The 23925-nt window shown below is 34.2% G+C and overlaps 3 protein-coding genes and 1 pseudogene across 3 annotated transcripts; 3 read left to right on the top strand and 1 right to left on the bottom strand.

Annotated features, from left to right (window-relative positions):
• Positions 1-2897: 2897 nt before the first annotated feature.
• On the top strand, positions 2898-3644 carry LOC142554524 (uncharacterized). The gene has a single exon (XM_075665193.1). It carries the CDS (start codon positions 2898-2900, stop codon positions 3642-3644), a length of 747 nt encoding a protein of 248 aa, XP_075521308.1.
• A 2305-nt stretch (positions 3645-5949) lies between these two features.
• Positions 5950-7461, top strand: LOC142553501 (aquaporin PIP2-7-like). Its single transcript, XM_075663800.1, has 4 exons — positions 5950-6314; positions 6388-6683; positions 6896-7036; positions 7132-7461. Exons 1-4 carry the CDS (start codon positions 6011-6013, stop codon positions 7243-7245), a joined length of 855 nt encoding a protein of 284 aa, XP_075519915.1. The 5' UTR covers positions 5950-6010; the 3' UTR covers positions 7246-7461.
• Positions 7462-13884: 6423 nt separating this feature from the next.
• On the top strand, positions 13885-18139 carry LOC142554523 (protein disulfide isomerase-like 1-4; annotated as a pseudogene).
• A 1077-nt stretch (positions 18140-19216) lies between these two features.
• Positions 19217-23004, bottom strand: LOC142553500 (uncharacterized). Its single transcript, XM_075663798.1, has 8 exons — positions 22571-23004; positions 21227-21706; positions 20911-21070; positions 20410-20707; positions 20222-20294; positions 20055-20145; positions 19736-19815; positions 19217-19591 (listed from the first exon to the last, which is right to left on the bottom strand). Exons 1-8 carry the CDS (start codon positions 22673-22675, stop codon positions 19349-19351), a joined length of 1530 nt encoding a protein of 509 aa, XP_075519913.1. The 5' UTR covers positions 22676-23004; the 3' UTR covers positions 19217-19348.
• Between the last annotated feature and the right edge of the window lie 921 nt (positions 23005-23925).

Raw genomic sequence — 23925 nt, 5'->3', positions numbered from 1 at the left:
AGCAAGATTTAATGATTCTTGAGTGGTTGTATCGAGTCCTGTCTACTTTTCTTCTTGGGCTGTCCCAGAAAATTTCTTTACAGAAAAGCTATCCATTCTTCTGAATTTCATGAAGCCTTGAATGATGTTTACAGAACTTGGTTTCTCGTGTTTTGAGGAATGTGATATAGCTAGCTAGATCGAGCCCTTGATGTTTGGAGGTGAAAATTGGATTCTGATACTACTTTTTATTTCACTCCCAGTGTGTATAGTGTTTTTTTGTGTTTTATATGTTTTAGAGAGGCTTGGAAATAATATAATTCAAGCACATGTGCACTCATTTTGTGTGTGCAGAATAATGAATAAAATATTATTTATAATCTTAATTAATGCGACGAAAAGGTTCAAAAACAAAATTGCCAATAAATTATTAAAATAATTTCAGAAATACTGGTCAATCTGTTTTCCTATAAAATTGGGTTGAAAGATTTTAAAAAAAAGGAGATGATTATTTTAGGAAAATAAAGACGGTTCCACCGATTATATATATAATTGTAAATTTCATTAAAGTAATAATCTCTTCTATACAAAATATAATAGGGGTAAGAGTATGTCTCTTGTGAGACGGTCTCACGAATGTTTATCTATGAAAATGGTCTACCCTATCGATTTTCACAATAAAAAGTATTACTCTTAGCATAAAAAGTAATATTTTTTCATGGATGACCTAAATAAGATATTTGTCTCACAAAATACGACCAGTGAGACCGTCTAACACAAATTTTGCTTAGGGGTAATAGTTTGATAAATTACATTTCTGTATTCCGCGTTTTCACTAACTAATTTTAATGGTTCAAATGATACGTTGTATGTTGATAATTAAGATATGCCTCATTTGCTAAGAGAGGATAAACAACGTAATTAATAGTGGAGTTAGTCTGTCCTCTTCTTTCAGAAATTCTGGGATATAGTGGGAGAAGAGGTAATAGAGGCTGTTTTACAGATTCTAAATGATGGGAAACCCCTTGATGAATGGTACGAGACTATAGTTACTCTGATCCCGAAAATTAAATCGCCCATGTATACGAAGGACTTTCGCCCTATAAGTCTCTGTAATGTCTGCTACAAGATTGTTGCTCGTGCTCTAACGAACAGGCTATGTCTGATTTTAAAGCAAACTGTCAATGAGTTTCAGAGTGCATTCATCAAAGATCGCCTCATATCGGACAATATTATTTTGGGTTTTGAGACTCTTCACTGGATTCGAAGTAGAAAAGGTGAAAAAAAAGGCTTTGCATCTTTAAAACTTGACATGAGTAAGGCATATGATCGTGTGGAATGGAGTTTTCTGGAGGGTATTATGCTTCAACTGGGGTTCTTACCTATCTGGGTGGAGAAAGTGATGTTATGTGTCCGGTCGGTTAAATACTCTTTTTGTGTGAATGTGAGGTTGTTGGTAGAATCACGCCACAAAGAGGCCTACGTCAGGGTGATCCACTTTCCCCTTATTTATTTGTTTTATGTGCTCATGGGTTATCTTCGGCGATCCTCTCCTATGAAGCTCGAAATCTTATCAAAGGGGTTCGAATTGCATCTACTTGCCCGTCGATTTCTCACATCTTCTTTGCAGATGACAGTCTCATGTTTTTTCAAGCAACTCAGGAAAACTGTGTAGGCGTTCGGAATTGCTTGAGCTCATATGAGAAAGCTTCAGGGCAACTTATCAATTTTGAAAAATCTTCGCTCTCTTTTAGCCCGAACACCAATGCAAGTGTCATGGATTCTATTAAAACCATGCTTGCCATCTCGGTGGTGCAGGGCCATGAGGTGTATCTGGGCTTGCCAGTATTTTCGGCTAGAAATAAGACTCTTCAGTTTCGATACCTAGTGGAAAGAGTTGTCAAGCGTATGAAAGGATGGGGAAAAAAGACGTTCTCAATAGGAGGAAAAGAAACTTTGATAAAATCTGTGATCCAGTAAATTCCAACCTATGCAATGTCATGCTTTCGCATCCCAAAATCTATATGCAAAGAAATAGAAAAAGAGTGCTCTAATTTCTGGTGGGGAGGAGATGAAGATAAGAAGGGGATGCACTGGAAATCTTGAAAAGTACTATGTCAGCCTAAGTGTTTGGGAGGAATGAGATTTCATCAAATTGAGACTTTCAACAACGCTCTTCTAGCAAAACAAATATGGAGAATTATTATTAACCCTGATTCATTGGTTGCAAGAATACTCAAAGCCAGATACTTTAGACATCAAGACATCATGAAGGCAACGCTTGGTAGCAACCCATCGTACATATGGAGAACACTTTTATGGAGTTGCCCTCTGCTGGAGAAAGGGCTATACTGGAAAATAGGAAATGGACAGAAAATTGCAACATTTGCAGATCGTTGGATCCCGGGGATAGGAGTGTATCAAAATAACTCACATATTCCCCTAAATTTCTCCATGGTGAACACTCTTATTAGGAATGGAGAATGGAATGAACAGCTGGTAAACGAGCTCTTCTCCTCTCATGTTGCATCGGAAATCTTATCCATCAATCTAACTGCATCGACACAAGATGATTCTAGATATTGGGTTTTCGATCAAAAGGGTAAATATTCGGTGAGAGACGGGTACAAGTCGGCAAATGGATTTTATGATCACCTGCGAATAGCTCTGAAGTGCACTTAAAAAGTTAGTGGAAATTCTTGTGGTCTCTTTCGATACCCCATAAGGCCCGTATCTTCTGGTGGCGGGTTTTGCATAATATAATCTCTACATTAGATAATCTGCTGCTACATCATATCCCTACCACTGGAGCATGTCCATTATGCCACTTTGCTTATGATTCATCCAGTCACGCTTTGTTCTCATGCCCAGCGATCAAAAGTTGCTGGAAAGATATTAGTTACTGGCCATTTCTAAAGATGGTACGAATGATGGAGATGTTTGATATTACTTTATGGATGAAGAGCAAACTTAACAGAAAAGATTTTGAATTCTTTGCTACGAGAACTTATGCAGTATGGATGGAGAGACTTAGAACAGTACATAACAATGATTCTAAGAAGAAGATGATTAATGTCGAATGGTGCGAGACCATGCTCTGCGGTTACCAAGAGGCGAGAACATCAATGCTAATTTCAGCAAGCACAAGAGAACATATATCATCACCGAGTCGATGGATAGCACCACCAATCAACCAATTGCGTTTGGACGTAGATGCAGCTTATAATGTCAATTCCAATCGATATGCAATCGACTGTGTTGTGCGAAATCACGAGGGCCAGACATTGCTAGCTTTTGGGAAGCAAATTACTAAACCACCATCTATAGTATCCGCTGAACTTATTGCAATTGAGGAAGGTTTTCAAATGACTCAGACTCAAAATTTGAGGATAAATCAGATTACATCGGATTCTCTGATGGCAGTGCAAGCAGTCACTAGTCCAGCAGAGGACTTTGGATACACTGGGGCCTTTGCAACAAAGATTAGGAATTTATTGGCAAATCATGCCCATTTAAAATTAGAACATGTCTTGTGCACCGCAAATGGTGTTGCGCACTCGTTAGCCTCTTTTGCTATTTCCTCTCCCTCACCTTTCATGTGGAATTGTGTAGAGTTTCCTGTTTGGTTAGTAAAGCTTATAATCGAGGATCTTATTCCGTTTTGAATAAAATTACAAGTTTTTCTGTAAAAAAAAATAGTGGAGTTAGTCTAATTTTGCTGCGAAATATATATTATTAAATTCGGCATAATTTCAATACTAAAAATTTAAACCAATTCAAATTGATATTTTATTTTATAAAATCAAATGGTTTGAGGATAAGTGGTCCAAATATAACCACAGAGAAGTGCCACTTACGAATTACTACTCGTGGAATTATATATTTGACTGTCGGCCGTGGAGTCCTTTTTTTTTTTCAAAATATAAATTAATATATAAACTATATATGCCTTTAACAACTCCCACATAAATCTCTCTTATGGGATATGTTTAAAAATATATACTTGTTTGTTAATGATTATTGACGCCCCACAGGACAACATTGGGAACTGATTACAACACTTGATTATGTAAAGTGTGCAAACTATTAACCTAGTGGTGCTAATTAATCAATATTTTAATGCGACACCATTGAGTTAATAGCCTACACACTTTACTTAGTTAAGTGTTATAACCCGTTCCCAATTTTATCCATACACACAAATATATATGATGTTTATCAATCGTGTCAATTTTTGCGTCCATTAAAAAATTGACACTCATTTATTCTTAACATCCAATAGACAACGATGATACTTTATTGGCAAACACATGTCAAATTAACATGGTGTGTGTGGATAAAATTGGGAGCGGGTTGTAACACTTAACTAAGTGAAGTGTGTAGGCTATTAACTCAATGGCGTGGGATTGAAATATTGATTAATTAGTGATGAGAGTTTTTGTTAAGGGAAAAATGAGCAAGGAGATATATTTTGTGGAGAAGATATATCTCTCTAATATGACTTTAACTGTAACCTGCAAACAAGGAAATGAACTCGTGAATGGCACCGGAGGGGTGTCCATCGTAGCCACTCCGATGCTTAAATCAGCAGGTGAAAGATGAAAAAGAAAAGCTGTATATGTGAGTTAATATACGTGAATGCTCAAAAATCCAGAAATCTTTTAATGAAATACATACATGCTATTTATAGGAGGAAAATCTCCTGCCTTTTTTCTTTGAATTTCAAACATTATTATTCACTCTAAAAACTCGAGATCCATCCAATTCTAATGATTAATGATTCATCCCCGTCCCAAAGGGATGCATATGTTCGTTAAAAAAAAATAAATTAGAAATTACACAAATTTAATTAAAATATAGAAAAATTACAGAAATATAATCAAAAATATTTTTTAAAAACCGGGTACCATGCTTATGCAGTTATGGAAAAAATTCCATTAGGATAAAAATTGAATTTACAGATTCTAATTTCATTGGATTAAAATTTTACCAGCTCGAACCTAATATTTTAAAGAGTAGGTCTCTTGTGAGACGGTCTCACGAATCTTTATCTGTGAGATGAGTCAATCCTACCGATATTCACAATATATAGTAATACTCTTAGCACAAAAATTAATAATTTTTCATGGATGACCTAAATAAGAGATTCGTCTCACATAATACGACCCATGAGACCGTCTCACACAAGTTTTTGCCTATTTTAAATTCAACGCAAAGCTCTAGTAATAATACATGAAGGCAACACCGATTTTATTTTTTTATTTTCTGAGGGTGGCATAAAAAATGAATAAATGTCTCAAATTTTTTTTTCTTAAAAAAAGGAAGCCGTACTTTGGTGACGATGGTGGGGTTTGCAAAAGAATAAATTCGCGATTAATATAGAATGGTCGGCTATATATAAATTAGTTGGGATAATTATTGCTCTAATTACCAATTAATTTATATTGGGCGGCTATAAATTTAATTATAATAATACCGATGTCGATATAATTTTGTACCTTGCAATTCACAACGTATTTCTCTAATTCTACTACTTGAATGAGTGCGACATTTCGTTGAACAACGGATTTTGAAAGCGGTGAAAAATGAATTCAATTTATTATTATTATTTATTATATTATGATATATTAAAGTTTATCGACCACAAAAACAAATATATTTCATGATTTCGATTGTTGTCACGCAAAATTTATCTGTGAAATAGTTTTATAAAAGTTTTTGTATAAAAAATTTAATATATTATATGCTTCAAGAAAGTAAATATTTTGAAAATTTAATATAATTATAGAGATACAAGAGTGGAATTTTTTTGAAAAATAAGAAAACTTAGTATTTACTATTTAGTATACATTTGTCACATTATTATATTATATCTTAAGAAATTAAAAAAAAAAGCTTTAATTATTTAATATTTAGTTTCTGGCTGCGGTCTTGTCTAAAGTCTCGATAAATACCGGGGCTTCTCCACTCTATTCAGTAACCACGATCCTTTGGAGCACTCTTTCACTACTTCTACACACAGAAATTATCAATGGCGAAAGATTTAGAGGCGGAGCGTGCGGCGTACGCGGCAAAGGACTACCACGACCCACCGCCGGCGCCGCTTTTCGATTTCGGAGAACTCATGAAGTGGGCCTTTTATAGAGCGCTTATCGCAGAATTCATCGCCACCCTTCTTTTCCTCTACGTAAGTGTGTTGACGGTTATCGGCTACAGTAGGCAGTCGGACACTGCGAACGGTGGCGATGAGTGCGGAGGAGTCGGGATTCTCGGCATTGCATGGGCCTTCGGCGGCATGATTTTCATACTTGTTTACTGCACCGCCGGCATCTCCGGTAAGTCACACATTGATCCCAACACCATCCACGGTTCCATTACCATAGTTGATTAATTACTGTTGATTTTCAGGAGGGCACATCAACCCGGCGGTGACGTTTGGCCTGTTCCTTGGCCGAAAAGTGTCCCTGATAAGAGCGTTACTGTACATGGTAGCGCAGTGTTTGGGGGCCATCTGCGGCGTGGGATTGGTTAAAGCATTCCAGAAAGCTTACTACAACAGGTATGGCGGTGGGGCAAACATGTTGGCCCCGGGGGTTAACAAGGGAGTAGGATTGGGTGCTGAAATTATTGGGACCTTCGTGTTGGTGTACACTGTGTTCTCGGCTACGGATCCCAAGCGAAGTGCTCGCGACTCCCATGTTCCTGTAAGTTTTTATTTACGTCGTTACCGTCCTGTCTCGAATTTGATATCTCGTCTCAAATTATCATATAAGTCATAAATCGTCGGCATGAACTTGCAACTATCTAATCTCATTTACCAATATAGCACATAATACACCGTGATTAAACTTCTTAATATTATAATTATTATTATGATTATCCTATTACATTAACAATTAAAGTTACGTTGAATTAGGTGTTGGCTCCACTTCCGATTGGATTTGCTGTTTTCATGGTTCACCTGGCCACCATCCCTTTCACCGGCACCGGAATCAACCCCGCCAGGAGCTTCGGCGCCGCGGTAATCTACAATAAGGAAAAGGCCTGGGATGACCATGTAATTTCAATTTCCATCTCTCTTTAATTTTATTTACTTAAATTTAGATATACAAAAAAATATATCAAGAAAATGGTGTAATTTGATGCATGCAGTGGATTTTCTGGGTGGGGCCTTTCATTGGAGCTGCGATAGCTGCACTGTACCATGAACACATTCTGAGGGCTTCGGCTCTCAAGGCTTTGGGATCATTCAGGAGCCATGCTTAAAGTAAAATCTTTGAATTAATAAATTATATATTATGATAATAATATTGTCGTTTCGGGGTATTTGCACAACTGCACGAAAAAAATGTAGATATATTTCTCTTGTCCGAGAAGTTAAGGTTGAATTTCTATATTTATGGTTGTCTATGTACTCAACTTTTATGTTTTCGTGTATTAATAAATTTTCTTCTTAATTCAAAAGTAATTGGTTTGCATTAATTCTATGCTCATGCTCCCTAAGCTTGCTCTTGAATCGAATTTTTCCCGTCTCCTTTTCACCCCGAAAAAATCGTGAATCAAATTTTTCCCGATCCGATTTTTCGGGATTTTTCTTGTCCTGGTCGATGTCGGGAGAGAGATTGGCAAACTAATAACCCACGATGGATTCTTTATCCCACCCGATTACATTGTTTTAATTATTTTATTTTTTTTAAAAAAAATATTGTTAAATTATTTACGCATTTGTGTTGTAAAATTTTAATTTTAAACAAATAAAAATTGACTAACATATTTAAAATTATTTGTCCACATACGACGATTTTAGGGTTTAAATTAAATTGTTAATTAATTCATCAACATAAAAGAAGTTCACATAGAAAACCTCAAATAAAATCATATAAAATAAAATATAGTTTATTATAATTTTCTTATTTTCAATCTAACTTAGAATAATGAATATACCACATTGTGGTTCACACTTCTATGTTTATCGGGATATCATTTTCCTACTCAAGGGGATCCGGAACTTTTGGGATATCCTGAAAAAATATTATCGATTCTTATCGAGACGAGAATTGAGTAAAAAATTTATCGAGAAATCTTCCTACTCAAGGGAATCCAGAACTTTTGGGATATCCTCTCTTTACCCAAACTTTCATCATGTCCCGATATTTGAGAAAAAAATATCCTCGATTCTTATCGAGACAAATTGAGTAAAAAGGTTACGGATGAGTCCCGACCCGATTCCACCCAGGATAGGATGACACATTGGATTGAATCTATCCCAAGAGTAAGTCCCCATGATAGATTGAATTGAACTAAAAATATTAATTAATAAAAATCAAGTCACCAAATTTATTTCTTAATTTTCTCTAACGTTAAACTTGGATCTTATTTTGATGTTTTTTTTCCTTGCCTATTTATATGTGTGGAATCTAAGGACCTAATATTTAGAATGATACTGGAAAAGCCTTCTCTTAATTTGCATACGTTAATTACCCACTCTGACAAAATAATGTTGAGTAGATCTCTTGTGAAACAGTCTCACGAATCTTTATCTGTGGACGGGTCAACCCTACCGATATTCACAATAAAAAAATAATACTCTTAGCATAAAAAGTAATATTTTTTCATGAATTACCCAAATAAGAAATAATTCTCATAAAATACGACACATGAGACCGTCTCACACAAGTTTTTATCTATAATATTTGCAACTAATTATTTTTTTTTTAAATAAAAAATACTATTCATGAGTTGGATTGTACGTAATGTTGATTAATATGTATGTTGTCGAGAGATCCAATTATTACATGTAAAAAATTATAATAGTAATCATGTGATGCGAAATATTAAATAATTGGAAATATTCATGGTCAACAAACCCGATAATTAAAAAAAGTGATGGCAATAAAATAAAAATAAGAAGGGATGGCTCCTGTTGTATTATAAAAATTCATGTATAATATGTCAAAAATAAAAACTGCATAAATAAATTATATATTTGAAGACAAAATTTATATATATGAGATGTAAACTCGTTCTATATCTGAAATAAAAAGATTAAATTTTCACATAAAAAATAATATTTTATAGATCAGATCATATAGAAAATCCGACTTTCATATAAATTTTTGTGATATTTGAAAGGACAAGTTATAATTTATTAGAGTGGTTGATGCTGATGAGCCAATTGATCTTATCTTGTTAGCCTATTTAAGTAATTAATTAATTATCATTATCATTAAGCTTGTCTCGAACTGATATGGACTTTTTGCCTTGAAAACTATGATAAACTCATGGAATAATTTTTTTAAATATTTTTTTCATTATTAATTTAATTGTGATTGATATGTTTAGTGGCTAATTATATGTTAAATTAAGCACCATGACAACATGGTCGGTCTTATTCAACAACTAACTAATCAGGCCACATAATTTTTTTTTTTTATTTTTTAATGTGTGAACTTGTCGTTTTATTTGCAGTAAAATATAAATAAAACTGCTTTGAGGTAGTTTTACTGTTCAATTTTGTGAGATATATATTCTTTTTGACTTATTCATGAAAAAAAATATTAATTTTTCTGTCAAAATATTACTTTTTATTGTAAATATGACATGACTGAAAATTCTAACGAATAAAGTTCAGTAAAACCGTGTCACGAGATATATACTCTTTTGATTTTTTTCCATGGAACGACTTTCCTTTATTTTCAATGTTTTTGATTACGTCTTGTTTATTTATTTATTTACTTATTTCAAATCACATAATGAAAGCAATATTGGATCCAATGTCGCAAACAAGAAGCAACCGGCTCACTTTATTTGAATTTCTAAAAATATTTTATGTGTATTTAAGTTTTATTTTTTCCCTTTCTATAGACCTTGGTTCGCCCATTATCATTTCAACTAAATCTTTGGTGTGTTCGATTGTTCTACTATACCTGATATAACGAATCTCTGATTTTCCCAATAATAGCTAAGTTCACATCCGCTTCTTTTTTTACTATCCAAGGCTTGAGCGGTTTGCACGATCTCATATGAATTGGTCGAGCTGTTAACCTGAAGTTAGCCGATTACATGTTAGATCAAGTCCTTGATTGTTTAAATAGAATATGATCTATGTTAATTGTCTGCTGGTTTTTGCAACAATGTTTTCGTAGGATCGAGACTTTGCCGCTTTACTAAAAGTTTTAGCTGGTGGTAATGGTGCAACTTAAATATTTTAAACTGCACAGCAACTCAAGCACCACGATTCGATCGCTCTACCAAATATGGGCAATTATTGCACCCAACAATCTCCCTCCCAATAATCGAACCCGTGACCTTGACTCCGATGCCAATTGTAAGATCGAGCACTTGCCGCTATACCAAAAGCTATAGCTGGTGGTAATGTTGCAACTCAAATCTTTTAAACTGCACAGCAGCTCAAGTACTACGGTTCGATCGCTCTATCAAACATGGATAATTATTGCACCAAATACTTTTTTTTATATTAGATTCATCTTATAGTTTTACAACACTTCAGATTTTATAAAAGTAATTTCTTCAAAATAAAATAGTCAAAATAAAAAACCATTGACTTCACCATGGACAAACCTTCGCGGTCCAGTTAACATATGCATTTCATTCTATATTGGGCAGCCGTAGGCCCAATAATAAAAACCCAATTACTCGCCCATATATCTACATATATGAAAAGCACGAAAAATTTGAAATGGGCCAGTTTCGGTACGGTAACTAATAAACAAATGTATACGTGTAATGCACTTCTCTCTCCACCGCAGCAAACAAAACATAGCAACCTGTGGGCCCGGTTGAAAAGGCAGAGGTCATTAATTCATCTGCTCCTCTTATTTCCTTTCCTTCTTTCTAACATTCTCTTCACTTGTTCACGATTTCTTGCGCTTCGTTTCTTCCCCACGGTGTTGTCTTCTTGGGATTGGAAAGCTTATATTGGGTTAGCAACAAGGATTCGAGCCTCTTTTGTGCAATCTCAGCCTGATAAGGTGTATACTGAGTGTACCACCCTGGATTCTCCATTATATTCCTCAAGATTACGGGGGGCATAGGTATTATAATATCTCATTTCAATATATGATTTAAAAATCTCGTTTTAAGCTGCCAAATCTGTCATATGTTCAAGAACTTGCGCCTCTGTCAAAAATAGGCAACACCATCTTATCGATTCGAGTAGATTTAGGCACAGTTGCATCAATTAGTGAATCAAGACTATTGAACCCGATAGATTCAGCCATTTTGGATTGTTCCTCCAGCGTGGCGGAGCTATGGCGGTGGGGTAAGGTGTCGCTCGACTTCAGGGCCTCAACAGAAATGGATCGGCTGCTCGTGTAATGCACCAAACTCCTCGGATTCGAATCAGAAAACCTTAAAACATTGTTGTCACCTGGAACACCTCTCGGAGATTACAAGGAAACGTACCTAGAGGATTTTTACATTGATGCCGGGCTGCTTGATACGCCGCCGCATGGCTGCTTTGATTCTGAAAGCAGGCGTTTAAGAATGGCCTGGGTCACCAGTTTACAGCTCCATTTTTTAATGCTGATTCCTTAAAATGGAAAAATGAATGCAACACCCCAACAAGGGATGAAGGGAAGATAGAGAGGAAAATGAACCCCAAAGCTAGCTTCGCTTCGAGCTGTGTTTTTGTTCGAACAGTGTCTCTCTTCTCTTGCAATATGAGGAATATTAATATAGTTTTGAAAATATTAAATATAAAACTGAAAAATAAAATCAATGCTTCGACAATTTCAAGACTTAGTTTTAACTATTTTAATTTATGGAGGTTTTGTGTTTTGTTTCTACTTCTTTTTCTTCAGTTTTTTTATAGTCCGGTTAATCGATGACACACTTTTCGGTTTTCACAAAATTACGAGACTATATTAGTATCCAATTATTTAATTTCATAGTCATTTTGAGTTCTTTTCTTCCTATTTATATATCAGTCAATCTTTATTTTATTTTTATCACGTTAACTTGGTTGGTGCATTTAGTTTTTCAAAATCCTATTATGTTTTAGTCTTGATTACACCAAGACTTTAAGTGTTTTTATCGATGGTGTAATGTGTCATATTACAACTAATATTTAAGTTAAAGTTATCACGTTTATAAATCTATTAGCGCCAACAATGTCATTAACTGTGACACCCTTATAACAACTATAATAATTTAAATATGGATCCACTATTTTCGAATTTATAATAACTTATTTATAGAATAGATTCCTCGTTAGATTTTAAAATAAGCAAACACTTAGGGGGTGTATTGGTTATAAACTTTTAATGACTTTTATGGAGTTTAAAAGTCTAGAGGTATTCAAACTAAACTTTTATATACTCCATAAAAGTTTAGTGGTATTCAATGTAAACTTTTGTAGAATTTTAAAAAATCATGTGGTATTCAAACTTGACTTTTAAAAACTCTACAAAAGTCTATAGGTATTCAAAATGTTAATAGATTTTTAATGACTCTATGGAATTCTATTAAGTACAAGAATTATAGCATAATGTACAACAATAAAATGTCAACAAAAGTCTTTGATTCAACCTAAAGATTTGGATGTACATTTAATTGAGAAATCTCCCAAATTCAATACAAACTTTCATTTTTTTCTCATCTATTTATTTTTCCTTTTATTTGTACTTTTTAAAACATAATTAAAATTTATTTTTTAATTAATTATTATATAACATTTTATTTTAAATTATTTTCTTTAATTTTAGTTAATCTATATATTAAATTATTGTATAAGCAAATTCATACCGATACTATACCAAAATTTTCGGTATACCGAACCAAAAAAACCTTACATTTTAAAAAAATTTATAATTTATTATTTTAAAATATTATATATTTTAAAATTTTTGTATATTTTTCCAGTATTTCGGTATATACCAAAATTTTCAAATTGGATATCATTACCGTACCGAAAAATTCGGTATTGTTACCGTATCGTATCGAAATCTTCGGTATACTTAAAATTCGGTAAATTCAATATTTTTTTGTTATGGTAATCTCGGTATACCGAAAATTCGGTATTTTTTTCCACCCCTAACAGGGCTTGTATTGGCATGTGCTATATTACACAATTTTCTTTGAAAGAAGTGTCAATTTGATGAATTTCAAATTGAACTAGATAATGAAGCTCAATTGTCTTCGTCATCACAAGTTAATATTCAAAAACAACAACGAGCAAATGCTAATGCATGGAGGGATATCATAGCCAATGGAATGTAGAACGATGTTGATCAAATTGTCAGTAATGATTAGATTTTTTTTATAAAAGACTACTCATTATTTTGAGTGTTCTTTTAATAAAATTTTATTATGAACTTATAAAAATATTATTCATTAATATGTTGAATTGACATAAAGAATTGAAATTTTGATTTCAATAAATTGAATAGTTCATTTGTCGTTTTTCACAAATTAAATTGATTAAACTTTTAAGTAAGTAAAATTCATTTACATTCATAAATAAAAAAATAATTTAAAATTGAAGATGTTATCTATGTCCAATAATTATTTTAAAAAAATGAATAAAAAATAAATCACAATTATAAACTACAAAATTCACATAATTTTATGAAAAAGTTTACAAAAATCTACAAAAATCTTGAAAAAAAGTCTACAAAAGTCTATGAAATTTGTTTTACAATTCTATGAGATTCCACAAAAGTCAATAAAAATCTATCAACTCCACAAAAGTCCATCATTTAAAAAAAGTTATTAAAAATATTTGAAAGTATAGAATGAATACACCTCCCTTATAGTTAGTTTGAAACATGTTATTAAAATTCTCTCATTTGAACACCAACGCATTCTTTTTCCTAACTATTTTCGCTTTATAAATTACTTGTTTTCCCAAATTTCTTATTCTGTTGAGCACATTGCCAGCTTGAAATGCTAAATGTATGAATACTGATATAAAAAAATAAAAAATTATTATACTCATAATATATATAATTTTAAAAATTACATTATTAAACAAGACCTACACAAATATGAACAATTTGTTAATTACACTGAAAAAAATATAAATGATCATGTTTTAAACTACAAAAATGGGCAGGACACCTCAAGAATTGAGGTTCCCTTGCCTAGTATTAAAGAAAAAAACAAAGTGGCCAAATTTGACGAGAAGGACGTTTTCGTTTTGACGGAAGGTAATTTCAGTGACTTTGTTGAGGACAATAAATACGTGATGGTACGCGCCTTGGTGTAGGCATTGCAAGGCCATGGCGCCGGAGTATGCGGCGGCTGCTACAGAGCTGAAGGCGGTGAATGTGAAGCTTGCGAAGGTGGATGCTACTCTTGAGAACGAGCTAGCGGAGAAGTTTGAAGTTCAGGGGTTTCCTACTGTGTACTTCTTTGTTGACGGGGACCATAAACCTTACTCAGGGCAGCGTTCCAAGTGAGTTTGGGTTTTCGGTTTTGTCCTTTATATCTTCTTGTTCTTATCTGAGATTTTACGATATAATGAGGAACACATATTTCTGAATTTTAGGCGATCCTCGATTCAGGCTTGCTTACGGTAAAAAAAATTCTGAAGTTTAGAAAACAGCAAGTTTTTGTTTGTTTTTGAGAATCCGAAGTGACAAATTAAGCGATCCTATGAATTATTTTTTTTTAGTTTTCGCAGCCCAATTGGTTTTTCTGTTTTCATTATTCTACAATAACTTTGACCTGAAAATTGGTTAGTTTCCTTTTGTTTGTTAATAAGACAGTGTGAATGAGGGGAATTCATATATTTGATGTGGTAATATCAATTAGAAATTGTGTTTAGATTAAGATCAGATAGCTTCAAGTCAAGTCCTATTGTGTGGCTGAAGCAATGATGATATCTTTTATCACGTCTCTCTTGTTATTCCTTGTAAACAATGCAGTGCTATTCTAGCAAAGCATAAAAAGGAAAAGGTATTTCCACAACCTTACTGTTTACTTGATGATAGCACCACCCTGAGTTGGCGGCGATAATTAATGCGTATAATGTGGGTGATAAGTTGAGAAGAAAATTAACTTCTATGTAGGGAAGCCATTGTGACTTGGATCAATAAAATAACAGGACCTGGTATGTCCAATATAACTACTGCAGAGGAAGCAGAGCGCATACTAACATCTGAGAATGAGGTTGTGTTGGGCTTCCTTGAATCATTGGTGGTAAGTTAACTCTTGCTTTGGCCATATTTTTTATGATGGTGTGCCACATTTTACTTAATATTCAACTTAGTATTGCACATGTGTCTAATTACATGCTACCCCAAGGGTAGTACCCTTCTCAATGCATACTTTTTTGCCTCATGTGCCAGATCAATATGTGGCAAAGAACTGTCCATCGATGTTTAGCAGGTGGGTGACGTCGAACCTTCCCACATCTTCATTCATGTTTTAAGTGTTGGGTATTAGAAAATGCCTTTGATATATTTAGACATTCTCTTGACTTTACATTTTTCATATTCCTTTTCATGTCTTTCGTTGGATTTGGCTCCACTTCATCTTCTTAATTTCATTTTAATACTAAAAGATATTATTTTATAAATTTTTTCATCCGACAATTACAGGGTCCTGAAAGTTAAGAGCCTGCTGCTGCATCAAAATTTGATGACAACGTCAATTTTTATCAAACTTAAAATCTCAACTTAGCAAAGACGTTTCACTTGGAAGCAGATGTTAAACGACCTGCTCTGGTCTTGCTGAAAAACGAGGCTGAGAAAGTGACCCATTTTGGTTAGTCCTAAATGCATGCCAATGGATGTCATATTTTTGTAGTATCTTGCCAAAAATTAAACTCTTGATTATTGATGCAGACGGCCAGTTCCAGATGTCAGCAATAACTGAGTTTGTTTCTGCCAACAAGGTTCCACTGGTGACCATTTTTAGCAGAGAAAGTGCACCATTAATATTCGAGAGCCAAATTAAAAAGCAGGTGAGTATTTTTGTTCAAATTCCTCACCTCCCTTCGCTTTCCAAAGTGTGCCATTGGAATCCACCGATAACTTCTGTTATGGAGGACCTTCATAACATTGAATTCCTTTTGCTTTTTCTTTTCATTTTCAGCTTCTGCTTTTTTCCACACCCAAGGACTCAACAAAAGTTATTCCAATATTTGAAGAAGCCGCCAAACTTTTCAAGGGAAAGGTACTGCAACAAGAATAGAGTGACTGTTTAGCGTTTTTGCATTGTCAAATAATATGTTTATTTGGATTTTAAATCAGCGTATTTAGTTATTTCAAATTACTGATTCAAACGGGTTCAACCTGACATTGGCAATCCTTGTGCTAGTTGGAATGTAACTGTTTTTCCTCTACACTTGCACCCGGCCCATGAAACAATCATTTTAATCAAGTTATATAGACTTTTAATTATTTTGACGTTGAAGCATGCAAAGGTATGTAAAGGTTGAAGTTTTTGTTGTGGAAAAATCCCAGCACAATGTTCTAGTGATATTTATTTTCAAGTAAATGGAAATTTTATAATCCATGTTTCAAAATTTATTCAGATTGTATTTGTATCTGTGGAAGTTGACAATGAAGTAACTGGAAAGCCTGTAGCAAATTACTTTGGAGTCACTGGAGACTCACCAAAAGTAAACTTCTCAATATTGTTCATCAAGTTACCTTTGTTTCTGTACACATTATCCTTTACTCTATCAGATAATATAGTCCAAGGACTTAGTCAAATTTGAAGCTGTTGAGAGTTCTTGCAAGGATTGGGATACACAGTTGATGATGCTAGAAAATATATACTTGATGAGGAATTTATATTTGAGAATATTAAGGTTAGTACTACTCGGTATTTCTCATTTTTTGCTTGTGCATTGGTTTGACTTCTGAAAACATTTTTGGGTGGCATAAAATTTTTGCTGAGAATATCTTCCTCATTTCATTAGGCATTTGGGCAGTCATTCTTTGAAGACAAGCTCAAGCCATTCTTCAAATCGGATCCAATGCCTGAGAAGGTGGCTTCTAATTAACTGTTTTGTCCCAAGTGATTTGTCAATTCACTAGGCTGACCAATCTTTCTGTGACCTTGCATTTTATAGAATGATGGAGATGTGAAAATAGTTGTTGGGAATAATTTTGATGATATTGTTTTGGACGAATACAAAGATGTTCTCCTTGAGGTCCTGTTGGATTAATCTATGTGGCATTTGATTTCTCCTTTTTTATTCCTAGGTAAATTTCTAATCTAACAGCATATGTTAATTCAGATATATGCACCATGGTGTGGCCATTGCCAAGCTCTTGAACCAACATACATCAAGCTGGCCAAGCACTTGCATTGTGTAGAATCTCTTGTTGTAGCCAAAATGGATGGAACCACGAATGAACATAACAAAGCCAAGGTAATATCACATTTCACATCTTGAATCTGCAAGAGACTTGGTAGTTGGCTTGATGTGACTTATTCATCAATCCTTCTGCATTCTATTTCTAATGCTGTATAATCTCCTATTTCATGTATATTTCTTTCATTCTCATTTGAATGTTCAATACATGCATGCCTATGATCATATATATATCTCGGGGAGTATAGAACATTGAATGAAATATTGTTGAGGGAAAAAAATCTGCAGCGATTGTTTTGGCCTGTTGAAAATATTATTGAGTCTGAAGAGCTGTTACTTTTTGTAGTCTGATGGATTCCCCACAATCCTCTTCTTCCCAGCTGGAATGGAAAACCTTGATCCTGTAAGTTACTGAAAATTTGAATAACTGATGTTTTAATTTTTCCCATGTTCACCTCATCACGGCTTTGAGCATGCCTCCTGCATTTAACAGATACCCGTTGAAACGGAACATACAGTTGTGGGATTATACAAATTCCTCAAGAAACACGCATCTATTCCTTTCAAACTCGAGAAAACAGTACCCCTTGGATTGATACATTCAGGCACGGTTGATACTTATAGGAGGTAATGAGACAAATAGCTGGTAGATTTGGTGAATCTGTTTTATTACTGTTTTTCAGTTTTGGGTTTTGTTAATTGTCAAGTTTTGGATACATTACACATACGTAACACATATACGTATGTAGATATAAATCCCTTCCTCCCCACTGACCTCTCTAACCTTCTTTGGCTGCCTCGCCATTACGTGCACTCGTATTTCTCATCTGGTTAGAAAATTGTTCAATGAAGTTGGATTTGAGGTTGAAATTCAGAGTAAAGTATCACAGTACAACAATGGTTGTAATTGACGATATATTACTGGAAACTTTCTTTAAAGAGCTTTCAACCGGAAAAAAATAATGATATTCAATGAAGTGAATTTAATTTTAAAAATTGTACTAAAAAATATTATGGATATAATATTTTTATTAAAAACTTTATTAGGGGTTAAATTTAATATCAATTACAGTTTTACGCAAATTTCTTATAAATTTTAGGAATCGAAGCTGAATCATAAATTCTTGGTTTCAGTTTTAGTTTTACGACGAAAACTTAAGTTCTAAAATTTGAAAAACGATTTCGATTTTGTTTCATAACCGTAGAAACTCTTGATCAGTTATATTGAAATGACTTCACCTTCTAGAGGTCGTTGATCACTTCCTCCAAAGCCAGCGAGCAGCACCTGATACGCTGTCGTTTGACTGCGTCGACCATCGCAGGTCCTTCGGCTCCATTGCGCTCACGACATCAATCAAGTTTCTCTGAATCAACCAAATTACAGTTCAACGGCGATAGCACCCCCCAAAATACGAGGAAAACATCATAATCAAGGATAATAACTGGTGGTAAAACTTCATGTGGTTGAATTCGTCGCAAACCTTTTGAGTTTTGAATTTTTTGAACCCATGCATGTTTTAAACCTCATGCGGTCTTTTATATATATAGTTTTGATATTTTATACGTGATGTTAATAAAGGTTGATGATGATAGTGACAAATTTAATTTGTTAGTTAGATGTTGGCATTTAATGAGGCGAGTGGTGATTAGCAAAGAATACGTTTTTTGATAGCGACTTTGAAATATGCATTCCTTCACCAAGACGCTTAACACACAGACTTATATAAACACCAGTAAAATGACATTCACATATTAATATTAATAAAAAAATTTACTCGTCCAGTATATATATATATGGGCCTGCCAGACTTATTTTTTCTAGCTTGAAAATAGGCCAATGGTCAACCTAATCCGCAGACGGTAATTTGCTCGCTAATTTATATTAGGAGGGTACGTTAGTTTAATCATTTTTAATTTATGTCTGTGTTGCGAAAGGAATATAAGAAATTTTCTGGGTAAAATCAATCATGTTATCAAGTAGAAGACCAACTCTAACATACCATTTTAAAAAAAAGCATTTGTATTCGGATCATTTCCTAAACTTGAGACAGACTATAACAAACAAACACGATGCATAAATCATCGTCCACCAAATGTTTCTGCATTTTCTACCTCTCTCTCGTGGTATAGCGAAGGACTTCCAAATGATGATGTAGCGACATGGCTAGATGGAGGATTCAGCATTATCTGGTTTTGATTTGCTCTAGCATGCCTTCGTCTTCTCCATCTCAGGACCTCCACGGCAATGGAGCTTCCACTCATTGATACGCCAAATCCAGCAAAAGTTGCAAGAAGGATTGATAGTACTGCTTGCACATGAACCTACAAATTTCAACGCAAAACAAATCTAAGATAAATTTATGTTTTTTTCCCTTCTTTTTTTTATCTTTATTATAAATCTATGGAAAGGTCCAAGAATTGATGATCACATGAAAGAAAGGTGGTGTGGATAAAAAGAATAATTACCATGTTGTAAAGGATATGAGCAAAGAGAACCACGAGGGTGAACTGAACTGATGCATACACCCAAATGAATCGTCTCTTCACTACAAATATGACCCCATGTTAGTGTATAAATAACATAAAATTAGCATTTCTAAGAGCATAAATAGTCGAGCGCTTGTCCCGGAACAAAAAATTATATAAAATTTGGAGCTACGCTCCGTTTCATGTAGAATGTATACAGTTTGGACTATCATATTTATTTTCTTCCAAATAATTATGCATGATAGTGTTTTCCAATTATATTTAACCATCTTTGTTGCTTTCTTTGGGGGGAGCATACCCATAGTTGAAGAGGTCATAGATGAGAGTAGGCCAAGTACACAAGAAAATGGAAGTGAAATGGAAATTGCACCAGTGCCCATTTTTCCAACCTGCATGTAACAAAATATGAGTGGAGCTAATCAAAGTCTAGCCCGAAATGATTGTATAGTATGTACTTGATCTTACCAAAAGCTGTTCAAGAAAACAGAAGTAGGCAAGCATGCTAACGATGGCAAGAATCGGCAATTCCTGCCAAACCCTGTATCAAAAGAGTTAATAAGGTAAGTAGAAGAAAAATACATGTGGATCAATTGGATATAGTTCTACGACATTTGGAAAAATATTGTGAAAAATAACATGAAAGACACACTTGCCTGTATCCATTGATCTCCGTATGCCCAAAATTATTTGTGGTAGTATTCTGATTCACAGAGCTTTGAATACGTAAAAGCGTGACAGGGAGATTTCGAACTTCTTGTTTGCAAACCTCGCATGTCTTGTTACCCTTAATTCCAAACCATTTTAATGCACATTCTTGATGAGCCAAAGCAAGTTCACCTTTGCAGCTGCATTCCATTTTAAGGGTTTCTCCTCCTTCACATAGTTCAATGAAGCAAATTCGACAAACAGCTTCATCTTCGGGTATATCTTCACCGTTGGCTTCATTATTTTCTGCAAGTCCAAGAAACTTTATTATAGCGTTTCAATTCATCTGCTGAGTCAAAGAGATGCATGAAGAATCAAAGATAAAAATTCTTATTAAAAGTTGATCACATGATTCTGGTATGCAAAAAATTTAATGATATCCTGATTCAAAAAGTATTTTCATCTTCCAAAAAAGCACCCAGATTATAAGTAGACAAATAAACATATACCATTATCTCCTGTTGCAGCTATTGACACTTCAGGATCTCCATCCATCACTCTAGGAGTTGAGGGAATCACACGAAAGAATGAATCCTTTGTTTGAATTCCTTTCTCTTTGTCAATGACTGGGACCGAAAGTGATCGGGAGATGCCTCGCATATTTTTTGCCTAAAATAGACATGCACCATAATGAACTGCTAGGCTCCTAAAACAGTCTCTTTTCTAGAACTTACATATTATCAGCCAAAAAGAGTAGCTATACTTTTTTCAGTTAAATGACTCAGATTTTTTGAGAATAAGGTAAAGAAATTTCGAATAGCTCACTTCATTTAGATGATCGTCGATACTTCCACCACGAGCACCATCTGGATTGGAATCCCTAGTTACAGGCAAGGACGACATTCTCTTTATTCTAGGTGTAAAAATTTTTGAGAGTGACCATGATCGTGAAATCGAGGGCTTGTCCTGGGTAACCACGGGAGAAGAACCAGAGTCAATGGTTGCAGCTTTCTCTATATCCGAGTTACTATCCCGGTATTTGAAACTTAACTTGGTCAAGAGATTTCTAATGGATGATTTGCCTCGAGTTGAGGAAGGTCCAGGCGACACATTAAGTCTCAAATCAGAAGGGCTTGATGATAAAAAGAAGTTAACTCTTTTTGGGGTGGGGGTTGGAGTGAGAGGCATCTTTATTTGGACAAATTCTTGATCTGAAACCTTGGGTATCTCCAAGAAAAGGTTAGGTTTTTTCCAATGCTTGTTGCAGTTCGATGTTTCCGCAGTCATTTCCAAGGTTTTCTCTGTCTGAAAATAGACACGGATATTTGATTGTTAGCTTTTCTAACGCAAAATGGCTTCATGAATGAACAACAAACGAAATTGGTTTCGAAAATACTAATGTCAAAAGAGAAACATAGTCGTGCAGCAAGAAACTAGCACTGTGCATAAGAGTTGTCATCCCTGTTGCTAAGATTGAACGCTACAAAGGTTTATATCAACCTACAGAATGTGAGTATGCATATTCTTGCTCTTGTTGCATTTGATAGATTATACTTGCCTTAAATTTGCTCTCGTGTTTTATGATGTAACTCTAGACTAGGCATGCCTCATCCACTCTTATGTGTTGTATGTCCGTTTGTTGTTCTGTTTCGTTTAATAAATTTCACCTCCTTCTTTGGCGGTATTAAAAGATAAAAAGAAAAGAAACATGATTTCGTTCCCTCTAACCTGATGCAACATCTCGGTTGGGGAACTACCTAACCAACTATCAAGAGCGTTATCTTCTGATTTCCAGTGTAGAAGCTTGATGGTCCCAATGGATATAACTTTGATTTTAACATAAAAACGAGTGCAAAAATTGATTTCTTAGCCCATGTTAAGCAAGCCCAATCTACACCCAAACATGACAAATGAACTACCGAGAATTTTTCATTCCCCAGTCGCCACCCTTTGCCCACAAGACCAGCCTTGTGCTACAGACTAATTAAAGTCCTTGACATCAGAAGAATCATAGAAAGCTAAAAGTAGAACCGAATAAAGTAAATATTGTACAGGTACTTCTCCTGAAATGGGATTGATAAAAAACAATCATTACACCCAATCAAACACAAAACCCCGATTCCAATCATTAAAAAGAATTTGGCACAAAAAAATTCAAAATACTTGTACCTGAGGAATCGAAACAACTTCTTGCCTTCCACACGCACTGCTACTTCCATCATGCATCTGCTCGTCAATGCAACTGCTGCTCTTCTTCTCTTCGGTAGTTTTCATATTCTCACCAAAGAAAAACACTCCAAGGTACGTGTTAGTGCAAGATAAAAAGACTAGAAGTGGAGAAGTTTAGGTGGGGGGGGTTGGGAACCTTAAAACTTTCTTGAAATGAGTGCCATAGAAGAAGTAAATTCTGTCGGAATTTATGAATCCAGTAACGGTTGGTATATACACAGGATCGTGTGACAATTGGGTAATATTTTAGTTAATTAATTGCACTAGAAAATGCAGGAAGGAAGATGATCTGGAGAGTGGAGGTGGTTCCATGGCTGCCAGCTTCTCAGTGGAGGCAGATAGTGCTGGGTGGGCCGGGTAAGCCACCTTATTCATTCTATATTTCTCTGATATTATTTTCTTACATCATTATTTAGTTAATTTTGAGTTTGTTACCTTTAAACAAATAAAATAAAATGTCCATTTTTTTAATCGGATACCTCAAGTTGCTTTTTTAATATGTTTGGAATTAAACATCAAATTTATTATTCAATAACATCACATTAATATACCATATATATAATATATATTTTAATTAAAATGGTTCTAGATAAAATATAAAATAAAAAAGAAAAAGAAAAAAAGAAGCACTAATAATATATTAGTTGCTATGGACAATGGAAAGTTTGCATGGGGCATCCTTAGAGCTTGCATGAGAAGCAATGGAGTATGAAGTGAAACCAATGCTCGATGATATATTATCGTGATTGGAAAGCAAGAACTTCGAGTCCAATTTGTTAAGCAAGTTTTGAGTAACTTCTCAATATAGCATTATACATATCCATGTGGAGGTGAGAAAAAAATATCGAAATTTCGGAATATCGTGATTATCGTAACGAAAAATACTGAATTTATCGAAATTTTCGGTATATCGAAGATTTGATATGATACGGTATGGTAGCGATACCGAAATTTTCGGTACTATAACAATATGAAATTTGGAAAGTTTCGACATATACTGAAATACCAAAGCAGAAATTAAAATGTATATAATATTTTGAAATAATAAAGTAATAAATAAAAAAAATCTGTATAAAACGGTATATATCGTTACTGTACCAAAATCTCAGTATAATCACTATGTTAGTTATATGTACCGAAAGTTTTGGAACGATATCGGCATATGTTTTCTTATACCATAATTTTTCGGTACTGTAAGAACCGGATTTTTCCATCTTGTAATTAAATAATTGTAAGGAAATTTGTTTAGCATAAGACTTTATTAATAAATAGGATATGGTTATGGGGAAATTAAT

The sequence above is a fragment of the Primulina tabacum genome, chromosome 8, assembly GCF_025594145.1.
Source record: "Primulina tabacum isolate GXHZ01 chromosome 8, ASM2559414v2, whole genome shotgun sequence".
Lineage (NCBI taxonomy): Eukaryota > Viridiplantae > Streptophyta > Magnoliopsida > Lamiales > Gesneriaceae > Primulina > Primulina tabacum.
The sequence above is the reverse complement of the archived record's forward strand: the minus strand, read 5'-3'. Positions and strand labels throughout refer to the sequence as shown.

What these genes read in the sequence shown, in the direction of transcription:
- LOC142554524 (XM_075665193.1), top strand. Translation starts at nt 2,898, where the DNA reads ATGGTACGAATGATGGAGATGTTTGATATTACTTTATGGATGAAGAGC.
- LOC142553501 (XM_075663800.1), top strand. Translation starts at nt 6,011, where the DNA reads ATGGCGAAAGATTTAGAGGCGGAGCGTGCGGCGTACGCGGCAAAGGAC. An exon ending in CTCGCGACTCCCATGTTCCT is followed by an intron (nt 6,684 to 6,895) that starts GTAAGTTTTTAT and finishes ACGTTGAATTAG; the next exon opens with GTGTTGGCTCCACTTCCGAT. An exon ending in AAAAGGCCTGGGATGACCAT is followed by an intron (nt 7,037 to 7,131) that starts GTAATTTCAATT and finishes TGATGCATGCAG; the next exon opens with TGGATTTTCTGGGTGGGGCC.
- LOC142553500 (XM_075663798.1), bottom strand. Translation starts at nt 22,675, where the DNA reads ATGAAAACTACCGAAGAGAAGAAGAGCAGCAGTTGCATTGACGAGCAG. An exon ending in AAGTTGTTTCGATTCCTCAG is followed by an intron (nt 21,707 to 22,570) that starts GTACAAGTATTT and finishes GTCTATTTTCAG; the next exon opens with ACAGAGAAAACCTTGGAAAT. An exon ending in CTCATATCCTTTACAACATG is followed by an intron (nt 19,592 to 19,735) that starts GTAATTATTCTT and finishes TGAAATTTGTAG; the next exon opens with GTTCATGTGCAAGCAGTACT.